At 48.5% G+C, this 18,938-nt stretch overlaps 2 protein-coding genes across 2 annotated transcripts in view; both read left to right on the top strand.

The window, feature by feature from the left end:
- tspan11 (tetraspanin 11) overlaps nucleotides 1-11,377 on the top strand; it is a 92,042-nt gene extending 80,665 nt beyond the window's left edge. Inside the window, exons 6-7 of the mRNA XM_070901564.1 lie at nucleotides 3,676-3,762; nucleotides 11,318-11,377. Coding sequence (XP_070757665.1) covers nucleotides 3,676-3,762; nucleotides 11,318-11,377 — 147 coding nt within the window. The remainder of the gene's footprint in view (nucleotides 1-3,675; nucleotides 3,763-11,317) is intronic.
- Nucleotides 11,378-18,633: 7,256 nt separating this feature from the next.
- Nucleotides 18,634-18,938, top strand: part of LOC139280617 (tetraspanin-9-like) — a 230,992-nt gene continuing 230,687 nt past the window's right edge. The window contains exon 1 of the mRNA XM_070900177.1: nucleotides 18,634-18,695. The gene's annotated coding sequence lies outside the window, so the exon portion shown is untranslated. The remainder of the gene's footprint in view (nucleotides 18,696-18,938) is intronic.

The following is an 18,938-nucleotide window of genomic DNA, read 5'->3' as shown; positions in this document are numbered from 1 at the left end:
TTTGAACATGTGGTGGGAATTTTAAAATCGAGGCATTGAAGGACCAGGAACCAACGTAGGTCAGTGAGCACACGGGATGATGGGTGAATGCAACTTTGGTCTGAGTTAGGACATGGGGCAGCAGAGTTTTGAATGAGTTCAAGTTTACGGCGGGTGGAAGATGGGATGCCAGCCAGGAAAGCGTTGGAATAGTTGTGCCTCGAAATAACAAAATAATGGATGAGGGTTTCAGCAGCAGATGGGCTGAGGCAGGAATGGAGTGGGACACTATTACGGAGATATTGTGGGTATAGAAACATAGAAACATAGAAAATAGGTGCTGGAGTACGCCATTTGGCCCGTCAAGCCTGCATCACCATTCAATATGATCATGGCTGATCATGCAACTTCAGTATCCCACTCCCGCCTTCTCTCCATACCCCTTGATCCCTTTAGCCATAAGGGCCACATCAAACTCCCTTTTGAATATATGTAACGAACTGGCCTCAACAACTTTCTGTGGTGGAGAATTCCACAGGTTCACAATTCTCTGAGTGAACCACAACCATCTTGCTTTGTGCCATGTAGTGACAGTGTTCCCGTGATGGTGTTAGGTTGGGTATCCCAGGATATTGGCCTATTGACCATGAAGAAATGGCAGTATGTGTCCAGGTCAGGACGGTGTGTAGCCTGGAGGTGATGGTGCTCCCATAATGCTGCTGCTGTTGTGGTTGTTGGTGATAGAGGTCACAGGCTAGGAGATGTGAAGGCTTTGAGCCCTGACAACACCCTAGCTGAAGACCTGTGCACCAGAGCTAGCCGCTGCCCAGCCAAGCTATGCCAGACCTGGACAGTTAACGCTCTATCAGCCTCCGCCCAAGGAAGGCTACTTTCACCTCTCCTCTGGCACTCAGCTCGTGTACATCGTACACACTGCAGTCACGGTGCATCGGTGATGGAGGGACTGGATATTGACTTCAGTGTCATGGGCACCAATCAAGTCAAGCTTCTTAGAACATAAGAAATAAGAGCAGGAGTAGGCTATATGGCCCCTCGAGCCTGCTTCGCCATTTAATACGATCATGCCTGATCTGATCATGGACTCGGGTCTACTTCCCTGCCCGCTCTCCATAACCCCTTATTCCCTTATCATTTAAGAAACTGTCTATATCTGTCTTAAACTTATTCAATGTCCCAGCTTCCACAGCTCTCTGAGGCAGCGAATTCCACAGATTCACAACCATCTGAGAGAAGAAATTTCTCCTCATCTCAGTTTTAAATGGGCAGCCCCTTATTCTAAGATTATGCCCTCTAGTTCTAGTCTTCCCTATCAGTGGAAACATCCTCTCTGCATCCACCTTGTCAGGCCCTCTCTGTCTTGTTCTAGCTGCACCCATCCAGGCCAGTAATGACGATTCCATTACACTCTCTTCACTTGAGTCCTGTAGATGCTGGAAAGACATTGAGGGGTCAGGAGATGAGTCATTTGTCACAGAATACCAGCCTTGCTTGCCCTGGCCTGCTATGGTGTGGATGTCGCTATTCCAGTTAAGCTTCGGTTTAATTGGTGGCCCCAAGAATGTTGATGGTGGGGGACCCAAGGATGGTGGTGCTGTTGAAATTTTGCGGGGGAGATAGGTTGAGCTCTTTCTCGCTGGGCTTATGTGACGCGAATGTTACCTGGCACTTGTCAGCCCAAGCTAGATATTGTCCGGGTCCTGCTGGCATGGGCTGCCTCATTATCGGAAGAGTTATAAATGGAGCTGAACAGTGGAATCGTCACTGAACAGCCTCATTCCTGACCTTATGATGGAAGGAAGGTCATGGCTGAAGATAATTAGGCCTAGGACCCTTCCCCAAGGAACTGTTGCAGTGATGTCCTGAGGCTTCTGATAAAGAAAGAAAAAAAAGACTTGCATTTCTATAGCGCCTTTCACGACCACCGGATATCTCAAAGCGCTTTACAGCCAATGAAGTACTTTTGGAGAATAGGCACTGTTGTAATGTGGGAAACGCAGCAGCCAATTTGCGCACAGCAAGCTCCCACAAACAGCAATATGATAATAAAGAGATAATCTGTTTTCGTGATGTTGATTGAGGGATAAATATTGGCCAGGACACCGGTGATAAGTCCCCTGCTCTTCTTCGAAATAGTGCCACGGGATCTTTTACGTCCACCTGAGAGAGCAGATGGGGCCTCGGTTTAACATGTCATCTGAAAGACAGCACCTCCAACAGTGCGGCCCTCCCTCAGTACTGCACTAGCCTGTCAGCCTGGATTTATGTGCTCAAGTCCCTAGATTGAACCCACAACCTTCTGACTCAGAGGCGAGAGTGCTGCCCACTGAGCCACAGCTGAAACAAATATGTCTATCAGGTGATGACCATGGCCATCTTCCTTTTGTGTCTGGAATGACTCCAGTGACTAGCGGGTTTTCTCTTTGGCCCCATTGGCTTCAGTTTTACTGAGGACGAGGTCAGGTAGGTTACTTCCTCTGGTTGGTTGTCTCATTACCCGACATAGGCCCAGTCGGTAAATATGTCTTTCAGGTGGGGAACCACTCCTGATGGTGGGCATTGAAGTCCCCCTCCACAATGCATTATGTGTTCTTGCTTCCCTCAGAGTGATGTTTAACACGAGGGGCGCGGCAGGTAGAAATTATCACAAGGTTTCTTTGTCTTGTTTGGCTTGAAGTTTCGTGGGATCTGCAAGGTTACGGTTGTCGTAGTTGATTTACAATTGAGTGGCTTGGCCGATCTCTGAGCGGACATTAAGATTAACCAGGTGGATTGGCGCTGGGGTGAACCAGACTAGGTAGGGTGGAAACTTCATGTTTAACCTTGTTGCTCGTCCAGAACCAGAACCAGGAGGCTACCATACCCTTAGCCAGTAACTAGCGACCAATAGTATCTCTCGATATGAGTGCTGTGGGGCGAAGGGATATTTACAGGGCAGGTGTATGTTGTTAACACTTGGTGCGTGACACAGAAAATAGCTCTGTTTAAATTAATACTTTATCTTTACTAATTAGGACAGCTTTAATTCTAAACTAATGAAGACAATTAATCTTCATTTTATGAAGACTCCAATGATGATATATTTGGGTCCTTCCTCCTTCTCAGGTTTAATTTTACATCGGCCCTTTTTCCTTTCTCTCTGTGTTCCTCTGTAAGTAATTATTCATGCCTTTTTGAATGCTCAAATTGGTTTAGTAACAACCACCACTGCAGCAAAACATGTATTTGATGTAAAACTTCCCTCTAATCTCCACCTTTCTGGGTCTCATGCTTATCCTGGGATCGTAACCTTTCTGATTTGCCTCCCAATCGATCTTTACATTTTTATTTTATCTATCATATCTTTTCTCAGTTTTCTCCATCCAATGAAATATAACCCTCATTGCCCCGGGCAAGCTTTATACCGCCAATCCCTCATTGCTGGTATCATTCTGATTTATCGGAGTTGAACTTTCTCCAGGTTTGTTATCGCTCTCCTACAGTGAGGAGCCCACAGTGTTCCAGATGTAGTCTAACCATCGTTTTGAATACAGTCAGGACCTCTTTGCTTCTGTACTTAATTTTTCTATAAGTAATGAGATTCTTGAATAAATTTCCGTAGTAAAACCAAACGTCTTTCTTGCCAGAAAAGTTGGCACTAACTGAAGCACTACTTTATGTTGAATGTGTTGTTCGCAGGGTGGATGTATCACTATATTAGAACAGGTCCTCGAAGATCACCTTCTGATTATCGGAGCAGTTGGCATTGGTGTAGCTGGTCTTCAGGTGAGTCATATCACCAGTCCTGGAGCACCCCTGGTCATGATGGATCTGAGCAAACTAGTCTTCTCACATCTCATCCAAACTGGCATGGAGATTCAGTGAATCTCATGGATTGATAATGAATGCATAATACTTAGTCTGGCATGTGGATAAGGTCTCACATGGCTCCCATTCATTCCCCAAGTGGTACATGCAATCGAAGCCTGTTTCTCAGACATTACGAACTACCGACATGACTAGCAAAACCGTGAGTGTGTCTGTCACTATCGATGGTGAGTCTATCTGTCATTATTGGATGGTGAGTGTGTCTGTCACTATCGGCCCGTGAGTGTGTCTGTCACTATCGATGGTGAGTGTGTCTGTCACTATTGGATGGTGAGTGTGTCTGTCACTATCAGCCCGTGGGTGTGTCTGTCACTATCGGACAGTGAGTGTGACTGTCACTATCGGACAGTGAGTGTGACTGTCACTATCGGCCCGTGAGTGTATCTATCACTATCGGATGGTGAGTGTGTCTGTCACTATCGGCCCGTGAGTGTGTCAGTCACTATCGATGGTGAGTGTGTCTGTCACTATCGATGGTGAGTGTGTCTGTCACTTTCGGATGGTGAGTGTGTCTGTCACTATCGGCCCGTGAGTGTGTCTGTCACTATCGGATGGTGAGTGTGTCTGTCACTATCGGATAGTGAGTGTGTCTGTCACTATCGGCCCGTGAGTGTGTCTGTCACTATCGGATGGTGAGTGTGTCTGTTACTATCGATGGTGAGTGTGTCTGTCACTATCGATAGTGAGTGTGTCTGTCACTATCGGCCCGTGAGTGTGTCTGTCACTATCGATGGTGAGTGTGTCTGTCACTATCGGCCCGTGAGTGTGTCTGTCACTATCGGATGGTGAGTGTGTCTGTCACTATCGGATAGTGAGTGTGTCTGTCACTGTCGGCCCGTGAGTGTGTCTGTCACTATTGGATGGTGAGTTTTGTTGAAGGGAATGCTGCACAATATTTAATTAAATGTCTTTCTTTCCTTTCGGTCCCACAGACCTATATTTGGGGTGGGCGAGGGGGGTGATTCCCCAGCACATGGTCCCGTTGGACCACCACTCTGATTCGGTGGTGAATGGGCCAGTGTGTAGGAAAGGGAGACTGGCAATGCCCCTCTGGCCTGACTGCCTTTACCACAGGTTTGTGCTCACTGCAGTCCCAGCTCCACCCCAGGGAAGTCTGGAAATCTGGGGGTAAAGTGAAGGAAGGGGCAGAGACTCCCAGTACACAGCAAGCTGTAGAATTCTTGTTCGACAATCAGCTGCGTTCTGGCACTACTTGTGGGTTTAGATGAGCTGATGCACTTCAGGCATACTTGCATGTACAAGTTTCTGTGCCGGGTAATTTAATGTGTTGAGTGCTCGGTATGTGGTATGACATGTTCAGAAGTTGCTAAGTGTTATTTTCTAAAACTGCCATTCTCTGCCTGGCAGTTGATCGGGGCGGTAATGACTGCCTGTTTTATCTGTTTGCTCATCAAAGAAGAGGAGGAGGATGAGTATTCTCAGACCTGATTGGTCAGTCAGTTGCCTGTGGTTGTTTTCACGCTAATAACCGAAGCTGCTGTCCTGTAATCCTGGCTTCTCTAACCCTCGGCTTCCATTGCCTGCAACCTTTCTGTTACGTTGCCATGATTTGAATGTTGTCACCCGCATTGTGGTTTATCCGTTCTCTTGTTATCGGCAGGCCGTGGTAGGGACTGGCAATTCTATAAATTAGACGGGTGGTAAATTGTAACTCATGGGGGCCGAAGTTCAGGGTCCGGATAAAGCCCGTTACCGCCGGTTTGCGGCAGAATTGAGTGGCCGTCACCATGCAGTCGATTGGCCGCCCTGATTCAAATTCACCTGGGAGATTTTTTGGCCAGTCGCCACTTCCGCCCTGCTGCTGCCGACCGCCCCCAAGCGTGTCATCAAAGCGTACACCGCTGCTCTTCCGCATCTCTAACCCGCTCCGTGCGGAATTTACCGCCGCACGGTGCCCCCCGACAGCTTTTTCTGTCAGCGCACCTTGCTTTGTGTGAGTGCGGCCCGGCGTCACGGCAGCCCTTCACGGGGAGGGCGCACTGCCGCGCCCGCCAATCGGCTGGACAATTATGATCCCAGGTTCGGCCGAGCTGACAACAGGCAGCCTGGCACCCACCCCTTGGGCCAAAACCCTCCCTGGTGGCCCAGTGGGCGAAGCTAAATAAGACGGCTTGTCTCCCCTTTCAATGCGGGGAGAGTCATGGTGACGCACGCGCGCACTGACCTCACCACCGCTCTGCCGCTGAGTGACAGCGGCGGAGACTCAGTCCCGCCCCCACTTCCGTCCCTCACCAGCACTTACCGCCGCACTTCCATCCCCATTATGACCGACTTCCGGTCCACCCCAAAGACAATTGCCAAAGAGGTGAAAATGGATCAAGAGTCCGCCTCATCGGACCCGACAGTAAAAACACCGAGAAAATGGTCGGTGCGCAAGCTTTCTGGCAGGCCTGAATTTCAGCCCCAGGGTCTTTCAGCCATTTTCATCAATGGTGTTTTCCCATCATGCTCATGGATTTGGAGGGAGGTGGAGTGGCTGCACTCAAACGTGGGGGGGGGGGGTGGAGAGACATGGAGAGGGAGGTGAGGGGACATGGAGAGGGAGGTGGGGAGACATGGAGAAGGAGGGGAAGAGACATAGAGAGGGGTGAGGCATGGAGAGGGAGGTGGGGAGACATGGAGAGGGAAGTGGGGAGATATGGAGAAGGAGGGGAAGAGACATAGAGAGGGGGAGAGACATGGAGAGGGAGATGGCGGGGGGAGGCATGGCGAGGGGGATGGGAGGGGAGACATGGAGAGGGGGGGAGAGACATGGAGAGGGAGATGGGTGGAGGAGACATGTAGAGGGGTGGGGGGGACATGCAGATGGAGGGGAGATGGTGGTGGGGGCGGGAGATGTGTGGGGCGGGGGGAGAGACATGGAGAAGGAGGGGAGATGGTGGTGCATGTGGGAGATGTGTGGGGGGAGGGGGGAGACATGGAGAGGGGGGGAGACATGGAGAGGGGGGAAGGGGGAGAGACATTGGGGGGCAGTGCGGGAGATATGGAGAGGGGAGAGACAGGGTGAGGGGGGAGACATGGAGAGAGGTGGGGGGACATGCAGATGGAGGGGAGATGGTGGTGGGGGCGGGAGATGTGTCGGGGGAGGGGGGAGGAGGAAGAGACATGGAGATGGAGGGGAGATGGTGGTGGGGTGGGAGATAGGTGGGGGAGGGGGAAGATGTGTGGGGAGGGGAGGGAGAGATGGGCAGGGGGGATAGAAACATAGAAACATAGAAAATAGGTGCAGGAGTAGGCCATTCGGCCCTTCTAGCCTGCACCGCCATTCAATGAGTTCATGGCTGAACATTCAACTTCAGTACCCCATTCCTGCTTTCTCGCCATACCCCTTGATCCCCCTAGTAGTAAGGACCTCATCTAACTCCTTTTTGAATATATTTAGTGAATTGGCCTCAACAACTTTCTGTGGTAGAGAATTCCACAGGTTCACCACTCTCTGGGTGAAGAAGTTCCTCCGCATCTCGGTCCTAAATGGCTTACCCCTTATCCTTAGACTGTGACCTCTGGTTCTGGACTTCCCCAACATTGGGAACATTCTTCCTGCATCTAACCTGTCTAACCCCGTCAGAATTTTAAATGTTTCTATGAGGTCCCCTCTCATTCTTCTGAACTCCAGTGAATACAAGCCCAGTTGATCCAGTCTTTCTTGATAGGTCAGTCCCGCCATCCCGGGAATCAGTCTGGTGAACCTTCGCTGCACTCCCTCAATAGCAAGAATGTCCTTCCTCAGATGAGGGGGATGACAGGGAAACGACATGAGGGGGAGGAGGAAATGGGGATGAGGGGGACAAGAGGGAGAAATGAGATTCTCCACAGTGACTCCATTAAAAAGGTACATTTCTGCCATGACTGTGAATTATTTCTATGAAAAGGAAGAGTAATTTGAGGGAAGTGCCTCCCAATGACTTTCGTTCCCTTTTAAATTGACGACCACTTGCAGCTTTAGAGAAAATAAAAACTAGTTTGATTTGAGGCCTTCTTGACTTGGAAAAGGGAAACTGGCAAAGATTGAGAGCGGATGGACAATCTGGGTGCTTTGCTTTGTGAACAGCATGTGCTCATTGTGTCGTGTACCCACTGATTCTGTAGTTTGTGTTGATGCATGGCCCGTTTTATGAACCACTCGCCTGAGTCTGGCTTGGGAAAGGAATGGCCATGTGGTGCCGGCGGACAGTGCAACTTATTCAGTGATGTCCAAAAATACACGCAGCCATCGCCAAACCACCTCATCCCACAACCTACCAACTATTTATTCCCAACTGTCCTAGCACAAAAGTCTTGTAAATATTCTCTGCTTTATTGTGCTTTTCCATGACGTGCATCGGGATTCTCAGATGGCTTTATAAAGAGGATCTTGTGGAATAAGGTGAGTTACTCTAACCCTCCTCACAGTGACCAATCCCGACACCTCACCCTCCCCACTGTGACCAATCCCGACTCCTCACCCTCACCACTGTAACCAATCCCAGCTCCTCACCCTCCTCACAGTGACCAATCCCAGCTCCTCACCCTCCCCACAGTGACCAATCCCGGCTCCTCACCCTCCCCACAGTGACCAATCCTGGCTCCTCACCCTCCCCACAGTGACCAATCATAGGCACGATGGGCCGAATGGCCTCCTGTGCTGCATCAGTCTATGATTCTACATGCCAGTCCCAGTGTGTTTGTCCTTTCTGCACTGTCTCCAGTGACTGCTGCAGTAGGGAGACCAGAATGGTACCCAGTACTCCAGGTATGGTCATATCAGTACCCAGTCATCAAGATCCACGGCGCGGCCCTGGACAACATGGACCACTTTCCATACCTCGGGAGCCTACTATCAGCAAGGTCAGGCATCAACGATGAGATCCAACACCGCCTCCAGTGCGCCAGCGCAGCCTTCGGCCACCTGAGGAAGAGAGTGTTCGAACATCAGGCCCTCAAATCTGACACCAAGCTCATGGTCTACAGGGCTGTAGTGATACCCGCCTTCCTGTATGGCTCAGAGACGTGGACCATGTACAGTAGACACCTCAAGTCGCTGGAGAAATACCACCAACGATGTCTCCACAAGATCCTGTAAATCCCCTGGCAGGACAGACGCACCAACATTATTGTCTTCGATCAGGCCAATATCCCCAGCATCGAAGCACTGACCACACTCGACCAGCTCCGCTGGGCAGGCCACATTGTTCGCATGCCTGACACAAGACTCCCAAAGCAAGCGCTCTACTTGGAACTCCTACACGGCAAGCGAGCCCGAGGTGGGCAGAGAAAACATTTCAAGGACACCCTCAAAGCCTCCTTGATAAAATACAACATCCCCACTGACACCTGGGAGACCGCCCTAAGTGGAGGAAGAGCATCCGGGAGGGCGCTGAGCACCTCGAGTCTCATCGCTGAGAGCATGCAGAAAGCAAGTGCAGGCAGCGGAAAGAGCGTGCGGCAAACCAGGTTCCCCACTCACCCTTTCCTTTAATCACTGTCTGTCCCACCTGTGACAGAGACTGTAATTCCCATATTGGACTATTCAGTCACCTAAGAACTCACTTTTGGAGTGGAAGTAAGTCTTCCTCAATTTCGAGGGACTGCCTATGATGATGATGCCCAGAATGGTACCCAGTACAATATTAATACTAATTAGAGCAGGGCCAGAACATCATTAGGTGCACTCATGAGCATTTTGTAAACTCAGCTTCACAACCGACTGGCGTTCTACCCCACCCAGGTCACACTCTATCCCATCCAGTGCCATCTCTACCCCACCCAGGTCACACTCTATCCCACCCAGGGCCCGCTCTACCCCACCCAGGGCCCGCTCTACCCCACCCAGGGCCAGCTCTACCCCACCCAGGGCTAGCTCTACCCCACCCACTGCCCACTGTACCCCACCCAGTGCTTTCTCTACCCCACCCAGGGCCCGCTTTACCCCACCCAGGGCCCACCCTACCCACCCAGGGACAGCTCTATCCCACCCAGGGCCCTCTCTACATCACCCAGGGCCCGCTCTACCCCACCCAGGTCTAGCTCTACCCCATCCATTGCCCGCTCTACCCCACCCAGGGCCCGCTCTACCCCACCCAGGGCCACCTCCACCCCACCCAGGGCCCACTCTACCCCACCCAGGGCCCGCCCTACCCCACCCAGGGACAGCTCTACCCCACCCAGGGCCCGCTCTAAACCTGTGTGATGGTTTCATGGAAAGGAATCTCATTCTCCTTGTCAATATTGGTATCCATGGCTCTCGCCCTTGAGTCAGAAGGTTGTGAGTGCAAGCACTGCTCCAGGAACTTGAGCACAAAATCTAGGCTGACACTCCAGTGTACTACTGAGAGAATGTTGCACGGTTGGAGGTGCTGTCTCTTGGGTGAGATGTTAAACCATCTTCCCTCTCAATGGATGTAAATCATGCCAGGGCGCTTTTTGAAGAAGAGCTGGGGAGTTCTCCCTGGTGTCCTGGCCAATATTTATCCCTCAACCAACACCAGTAAAAACATTTGATCTAGTCATTACCTCATTGTTATGTGGGAGCTTGCTGTGCACAAATTAACTGCCACGTTTCCTACATTACAACAGTGACTATGCTTCAAAACTCATCATCATCATCGGCAGTCCCTCGGAATCGAGGAAGACTTGCTTCCACTCTTAAAATGAGTCCTTATGTGGCTGAACAATCCAATACAAGAACCACAGTCCCTGTCATAGGTAGTAATACCCGCCCTCCTGTATGGCTCAGAGACAGCACCTCAAGTCGCTGGAGAAATACTGGATAAGAGGTTATGGGGAGCGGGCAGGGAAGTGGAACTGAGTCCATGATTAGATCAGCCATGATCTTCTTAAATGACGGAGCAGGCTCGAGGGGCCGTATGGCCTACTCCTGTTCCTATTTCTTATGTTCTTATACCACCAACAATGTCTCCGCAAGATCCTACAAATCCCCTGGGAGGACAAACACACCAACATTAGCGTCCTTCAAAACTACTTGATTGTCTGTAAAGTGTTTTGGGATGTCCTGAGGTGGTGAAAAGCGCGATATAATTGTAAGTCTTTCTTTACTGCTTTCTTGAATGAGATTCGGACCTGCCTCAATCACGTTGATCGCCCAGAGCCTTCTCTTCCCACACAATGTGGCAGTTTTACCCCAGCTTGAGAGTTGCTCTGGAATACAGCACAGAAACAGGCCACTCGGCCCAACTGGTCCGTGCCGGTGTTTATGCTCCACACCAGTCTCCTCCCACCCCTCTTCATCTCACCCCATCAACATATCCTGCTATTTCTTTCTCCTTCATGTGTTTATTCTCACCACTCCCTGCGGAGTTCCACATTCCCCCGCCGGAATCTATCAGCACAATGTTTAGCTTTAAGAGTTGACTTGCCAGAATAGAGAATTTGCACGTTGCATGTCACGTGTTGCACTGAAATGAAATATATCGGTAGTGTTTTTATTTTTCAGGTCTGTGGAATGATACTTACTTGTTGTTTATACAGAAGAATAACACTGGATCCATACTGAGCCCTCACATCTACAGAATATTCCCTATCGCGGAGATGCCTTTAGACCAAGTTAGAGCATTTTATCTGTGCACGAGAATGTAAGGAAGTTATAATTTATCATCATTGAAAGATCAAGCTGCTTTGGCCCTGTGCGCTGCTGTGCCTGACTACACCATACATAGCTTTAATGAACATATTGCAAGACAGCATAGCCCTTTGAAATTAAATCTGAATCCGAGTATGATCCGGTGTGGCAAAGTATCTGTTGGGATATAACACGTCATGTTGCTGATTTAGATACAGTTGTGAATTAGGACAGATGTAAAGAGTTATTTTCAGACGTCTAAATTGTTACTGTTGTAAACTGTGAATCGATAAAGGCAAGTCCCGGACTGTGGTTTGAACAATGTTTATTTTCCTGCGCGAACTGCATCAGTCATTGTATGAACTTTCTCACTTGCTGGTTGTTTGGGTTTGGAGAGGTTGAGTGTCGGTTACTCGGTTAGACCAGAAGGTGGGAGCAATGACCTTGCTGATTGCTGCTCATTAATTACAGAACTGCCTGCTGTATTTAGCTTTCAATATGTGGCACCCTCTGATCGAATTGAATGTGCAGCGATATCACTTCTTTCAAGAGATGCCTATGACTTAGAACATGTGTTAAACCCCCAACACAATTAAAGCAAGATATGTTAGAAATACAACTAAAATCCACAACTGTATTATAAATTATTTTAATCAGGAATCATGTTTTCAACACTTAAGTGTCATTTAAAATGTGTTAATTCTTTAGTTTGTTAACCATGAATAAATTATTCCTATAATCTTCTCAATTAACTGATATTTTAGAAAATATAATCTTATGAAAATGAAAATGTATAAATAGCTGTTTCATTTAAATAAAACTCATTTATTTTTTGCTTTGCCGCCCGCCAGCAGAAGGAACTTAGTTGTGATCAGTGTCTTGCATTAATTGCTTTGTTGAGCTGAGGATTTGGGCTTTACCGCCAGCCTAATTTACAGCAAACATTATCCAGGATGTAATTGCACGGTTTATGTTGTGGAACAGTCTCCGAATGTGCGACAGAAATAGTTTGAGTGTAAGTCAGAGTGAAAACCACGTGAAATTCGCAATTATTCGTCCAGATAAGAATCAACAACATTTTCAAAAAGACACAAAAGGCTGAAGGAGGAATCGACACACTGAAGGCGCAACATCGGAGCTTCGCTCTGAGGCTTTTGATGGTCGAATGAGAAATTGTGAATTTTTGTATTAAAAATGTTGGAGTCGTCCATTTCATGCACTCAGTCGGCGGCTGGAGAGGACAAGCGAACGTTTCAGGGTTAGGGTTAAGCCTTTGTCAGAACACACTGCGGAATTGCTCCAGAACTTAGGGTTCTACTTTAGATTTCCAGCATTTGTAGATTTTTTTCATGTTTATAAAACAAAATGATACTTACATTTTCAACAGAATGAGACCATCCGCAGTTCCCCGGTAGTAACTCCCCTACCCCCAATACCTCTCCCCTGCCATTCTCAATCCCTCAACTATTCCTACCTGAGTGCGAATATACCAGTCCGGAGCCCCCTCTGCTCTCCCTCCTCGCCACAGGTTGCAGCTCAGGCCATTGCCTCAGTCAGTGGGAAACTCCTGCTCTTGTGAAAGTCCCTGTGTACAGGAACCACACTCCCTGCCCTAGTTTGAGGAGACCTTGGATAGGAACGGTGCTGAAGAGAGAAGCCACACGCTGATTTTGTCAGTTGTATGGACATCTCTTTGAGAGAGTGATAATAGACGTGTGTCCGAAAGGTCAAGGGTGGCACTGAGTGTAAAACAAAAACGAATCGCTGACTGTGCAAATACATAGCTTCTAATCTGCTGAACTAATCAAGAACTGAAGGCCAGCGACTGTACTGAAAGCGGGCATGCTGGTTATGGCCCGTGTCCTGCTCTAATTGCTGCGATGTTGAAATTAATTTAGTATCCAGTCTCTTTCATGCAGTAATGTGTTTCCTGTTTGCCTCACACAACCTTGTTATTTTCAGTATGTTCAAGTGAATTAGAGAGTTTCATATACAACCCCCCACCCCCCAGTCATAAACTCAGTCTAAACAGGAAGGTCAGTTATTGGAATATCTTTGAAACATAGAAAGAAACATAGAAATGTACAGCGCAGAAGGAGGCCATTTCGGCCCATTGTGTCCCGCCGGCCGACAAAGAGCCGCACGGCCCTCGGTCAGCAGCCCTGAAGGTTACGTACAAACCTATGAACAATGGCGGAAAGGAAAAGAGCATCCGGCCCAACCAGTCCACCCCACACAACTGCAACACCCCTTGCATCGAAACAGTCTACACTCCACCCCAACCGGAGCCATGTGATCTCCTGGGAGAGGCAAAAACCAGATAAAAATCCAGGCTAATTGGGGAAAGAAAATCTGGGAAAATTCCTCTCTGACCCATCCAGGCGATCAAAACTAGTTCAGGAGATCACCCTGGCCATATTTGATTCCCTGAAGTGCTTACCATCATATCAGCGCCAGCCAACAAGAGGTTATCCAGTCTAATCCCACTTACCAACTCTAGGTCTGTAATGCTGCAGGTTACGGTACTTCAAGTGCCTATCCAAGCACCTTTTAAATGTGGTGAGGGTTTCTGCCTCTACCACCTTTCCAGGCAGTGAGTTCCAGACCCCCACAACCCTCTGCATGGAGAAGCCTCCCCTCAAATCCCCTCTGAATCTTCCACCAACCATCTTAAAACTATGCCCCCTCGTAATTGACCCCTCCACCAAGGGAAATAGGCCATTGCTATCAACTATATCCAGCCCCTCAAAATTTTGTACACCTCAATGAGGTCTCCTCTCAGCCTCCTCTGTTCCAATGAGAACAAAGCCAGCCTATCCAATCTGTCCTCATAGCTAAGATTCTCCATTGCAGGCAGCATCCAATAAATCTCCTCTGCATCCTCTCAAGTGCAATCACGTCCTTCCTATAATAAGGTGACCAGAACTGCATGCAGTACTCCAGCTGTGGCCAAATCAGAATATTATACAATTTAAGCATAACCTCCCTGCTCTTGTATTCTATGCCTCGGCCAATAAAGGCAAGCATTCTGTATGCCTTCTTAACCACCTGATCCACCTGGCCTGCTACTTTCAGCACTCCAAGGTCCCTTTGTTCATCTACACTTTTAAGTGACCTACCGCTTATTGTGCATACCCATTCCTTCTTAGTCCTCCCAAAGTGTATTACCTCACACCTCTCTGAATTAAATTCCATTTGCCACTGCTCCGCCCACCTGACCAGTATCCTCCTGCAGTCCATGACTTTCCTCTTCAATATCAACCACACAGCCAATTTTAGTGTCATCTGCAAACTTCTTAATCATGCTCCCTATATTCAAATCTAGATCATTGATGTATATCACAAAAAGCAAGAGAGCCAGTACCGAGCTCTGCGCAACCCCACTGGAAAAATCCTTCCAGTCACAAAAACATCCATCAACCATTACCCTTTGCTTCCTACCTCGAAGCCAATTTTGGATCCAACTTGCTACTCATGGGCTTTAACCTTCATGACCAATCTATCATGTGGGACCTTATCAAAAGCGTTGTTAAAGTCCATATACACTGCATCGTGTGCACGACCCTCATCGACCCTCCTGGTTACTTCCTCAAAAAATTCAATCAGGTTGGTCAAACACGATCTTCCCTTAACAAATCCATGCTGACTGTCCCTAATTAGTCCTTGCCTTTCCAAATGTAGATTTATCCTGTCTTTCAGGATTTTTTCCAATAAGTTTCCCACCACTGAGAGGCTGACAGGCCTGTAATTACTCAGCCTATCCCTTTCTCCCTTCTTAAACAAGGATACCATATTAGCAGTCCTCCGGCACCATGCTCAAATTCAAAGAGGACTGGAAAATGATGGCCAAGGCCTCTGCTAGTTCCTCTTTTACTTCGCTCAACAGCCTGGGATGTATTTCATCTGGGCCTGGGGACTTATCTACTTTCAAAGCTGCTAAACCCTTAATACCTCCTCTCTCACTTTGTTTATTTCATTCAGAATTTCACACTCCTCCTTGATAGTACTATCTGCATTACCCCTTTCCTTTGTGAAAACAGATGCAAAGTATTCATTAAGAACCATACCAACATCTTCCGCCTCCACACAAAGATTACACTCATGGTCTCTAATAGACCCTATTCTTTCTTTAGTTATCCTCTTATTCTTAATATATTTATAGAACAACTTTGGGTTTTCCTTAATTTTACTAGTCAAGAATTTTTCACGCTCTCTCTTAGCATTCCTAATATCCTTTTTACTTTTACCTCTTAACTTTCTATATTCCTCCTAAGATTCTACAGTATTTAGCCATCGGTATATGACATAAGCTTCCCATTTTTTTCTTTTTCCTCCCCTGTAAATCCCTAGACATCCAGGGTGCTACAGAATTGTTATTCCCACCCTTTTTCTTTAAGGGAATATGTTTGGCCTGAGCTTTCCGGATCTCCTCTTTGAATGCCTCCCACTGTTCCGACACTAATTTATCTTCAAGTAGCTGTTTCCAGTCCACTATGGCCAAATCACTTCTCAACTTAGCAAAGTTAGCTTTTCCCCAATTTGGGACTTTTATTCCTGATCTATCCTTGTCCTTATCCATAACTACCTTGAATCTGACTGAATTATGGTTACTGGCACCCAAGTGCTCTCCCACTGATACCCCTTCCACCTGCTCAGCTTCATTCCCCAAAACTAAATCCAAAACCGCCCCCTCTCGTGTTGGGCTTGTTACTTACTGACTAAAGTAGTTCTCTTGAATGCATTTTAAGAATTCCGCCCCCTCTATACCCTTCACACTATGTTTGTCCCAATCAATATTAGGATAGTTAAAATCCCCTACTATTACTGCTCTATGGTTTTTGGACTTCACAGCAATTTGCCAACATATTTGCTCCTCCATCTCCCTCCCACTGTTTGGGGGTCTATGATACATGTCAAGCAGTGAGATCGCCCCTTTTTTATTTTTCAATATGGCCTCATTTGATAATCTCTTTAACATATCATCCCTCCTCATCACTGTAACAGTTTCTTTAATCAATACCGTGACCCCCCTCCCTTTTTACCCCTCTCTCTGCCTTGTCTAAAAATCCTGTAACCAGGAATATTGATCTGCCAAACCTGCCCCTCTTTCAGTCATGTCTCTGTAATGGCTATAATGTCATACTCCCAAGTGTCTACCTGTGCTCTTCGCTCATCTGCCTTATTCACTATACTCCTTGCATTAAAGTATATACTATTTAGCACAGGAAGACCTCCTTGATTACTACTTACAAACCCTTGTTTCCTCTGACTTACAAGATTCACTTTCTAAGTTCTTGTTTTCCAATTTCAGCTTTACTTCATTCCCTATTGAATTTATTCTCAGGTTCCCATTCCCCTGCCAAGCTAGTATAAACTCTCCCCAACAGCACGAGCAAAACTCCCCGTGAGGATACTGGTCCCAGCGCTGTTGAGGTGCAACCCGTCCAGTTTGTACAGGTCCCATCTACCCCAGAAGCAGTCCCAATGCCTCAGGAATTTACAGCCCTCCCTCCTACACCAACTCTCCAGCCAAGCGTTCATCCTCTCTATCCTTATACTCATTAGCACGTGGCACCGGTAGTAACCCGGAGATTACTAACTTTGAGGTCCTACCCTTTAATTTTCTTCCTAGCTCCCTAAATTCTGCCTGTAGGACCTCATCCCTCTTTCCACCTATGTCGTTAGCCCCGATATGAACCACGACCTCTAGCTGTTCACCCTCTCCCCGCAGAATGTCCTGCATCCGCTCTGTGACATCTCTGACCTGGCACCAGGGAGGCACCATACCATTCTGAAGTCACATCTACAGCCGCAGAAACTCCTCTCTGCTCCGCTAACTATAGAATCCCCTACCACTACAGCTCTATTATTCTTCGTCCCGCCCCTCTGTGCAGTTGAGCCACTCGTGGTGCCTTCGACTTGGCTCTAGCTGCACTCCCCGAGGCAATATCGCCCTCACTGGTGCTCAGATGAGAATATCGGTTTGCAAGCTCCCACAAACAGCAGTATGACAATGACCAGATAATCTGTTTTTGTTATGTCGATTGAGTGATAATTATTGACCAGGACACCGGGGATAACTCCCCTGCTCTTCTTCGAAACACTACCACCTGAGAGAGCAGACGAAGCCTTGATGTAACGTCTAATCCGAAAGCCGGCACCTCTGACAGTGCAGCACTCCCTCAGTACTGCCCCTCCCTCAGTGCGGCGCTCCCTCAGTACTGCCCCCGACAGTGCAGCACTCCCTCAGTACTGCCCCCTGACAGTGCAGCAGTCCCTCAGTACTGCCCCCTGACAGTGCAGCACTCCCTCAGTACTGCACCTCCGACAGTGCGGCGCTCCCTCAGTACTGCCCCCGACAGTGCAGCACTCCCTCAGTACTGCCCCCTGACAGTGCAGCAGTCCCTCAGTACTGCCCCCTGACAGTGCAGCACTCCCTCAGTACTGCACCTCCGACAGTGCGGCGCTCCCTCAGTACTGCCCCTCCGACAGTGCAGCACTCCCTTAGTCCTGCCCCTCTGACAGTCCAGGCTCCCTCAGTACTACACTGAAGTGTCAACCTAGATTTATGTGCTCAAGTCCCTGGAGTGGGACTTGAACCCACATTCTTCTGACTCAGGGCGAGAATGCTACCCACTGAGCCACTGTTGACATGATATAGAGAAACTATTTCCTCTGGTGGGGGAGTTCAGCACAAGGGGACAAAACCATTCAGGGGTGATGTCAGGAAACAGCTTCACACAAAGGGTGGACCACAACAGGAGCAATGTTCCCTTTCATTTTGGGGGGTTGCTGTCTCTTTAACGGACTACGCAGACCATTTAAAATTTTGGACTTCTCCCCAAGAAGCTGTTGAGGCTGGGGATCAACTGAAAATGTTATAACTGAGTTTGATAGATTTACGTTAGGAAAGGATGTGAAGGGTTACACGGCCAAGGCGGGTGGACGGAGTTAAGATACAGATCAGCCATGACCTGATTAAATGATGGAATTGGCTCGAGGGGCTGAATGGCCTCTTCCTGCGTCTTGGCAATGTTCCTATGATCGTACTGATCGGGTCCAGTTGCTGGGATTGTGTCGGGTTCGGGTTTGGGTCCAGTTGCTGGGATTTTCTGGGATCGGGTCCTGTTCCAGGAGCGAATCATGTGACGGGCCACTCCGCCCATTTTTCTTTCCCATTTCCGCTGCGAAGGAAAAAGATTCGGCGCCGAGTGATTGCGACCTGAACCCGAATCTCCGGCATCCGCACCAGGTGAGACCCGAAAATCCGCAACTCCGTCCGGGAACTGCGGCCCCAACTTGGGCAGAGTTCGGGGCCGTTCCGAGTAACTCGGGTTCACCGGACCGGGAATAGAGAGAGAAGGAGAGTGTGAGAGGAGGCGGAGGAGGGTGGAGGGTGGAGGGAAAGAGAGAGCGTGAGAGAAGGAGAGGGACTGTGAGAAGGAGAGAGCGAGAGTTTGTGAGAAGAGGAGAGAGACTGAGAGAAGGAGAGACT

The sequence above is a fragment of the Pristiophorus japonicus genome, chromosome 15, assembly GCF_044704955.1.
Source record: "Pristiophorus japonicus isolate sPriJap1 chromosome 15, sPriJap1.hap1, whole genome shotgun sequence".
Lineage (NCBI taxonomy): Eukaryota > Metazoa > Chordata > Chondrichthyes > Pristiophoridae > Pristiophorus > Pristiophorus japonicus.
The sequence above is the reverse complement of the archived record's forward strand: the minus strand, read 5'-3'. Positions and strand labels throughout refer to the sequence as shown.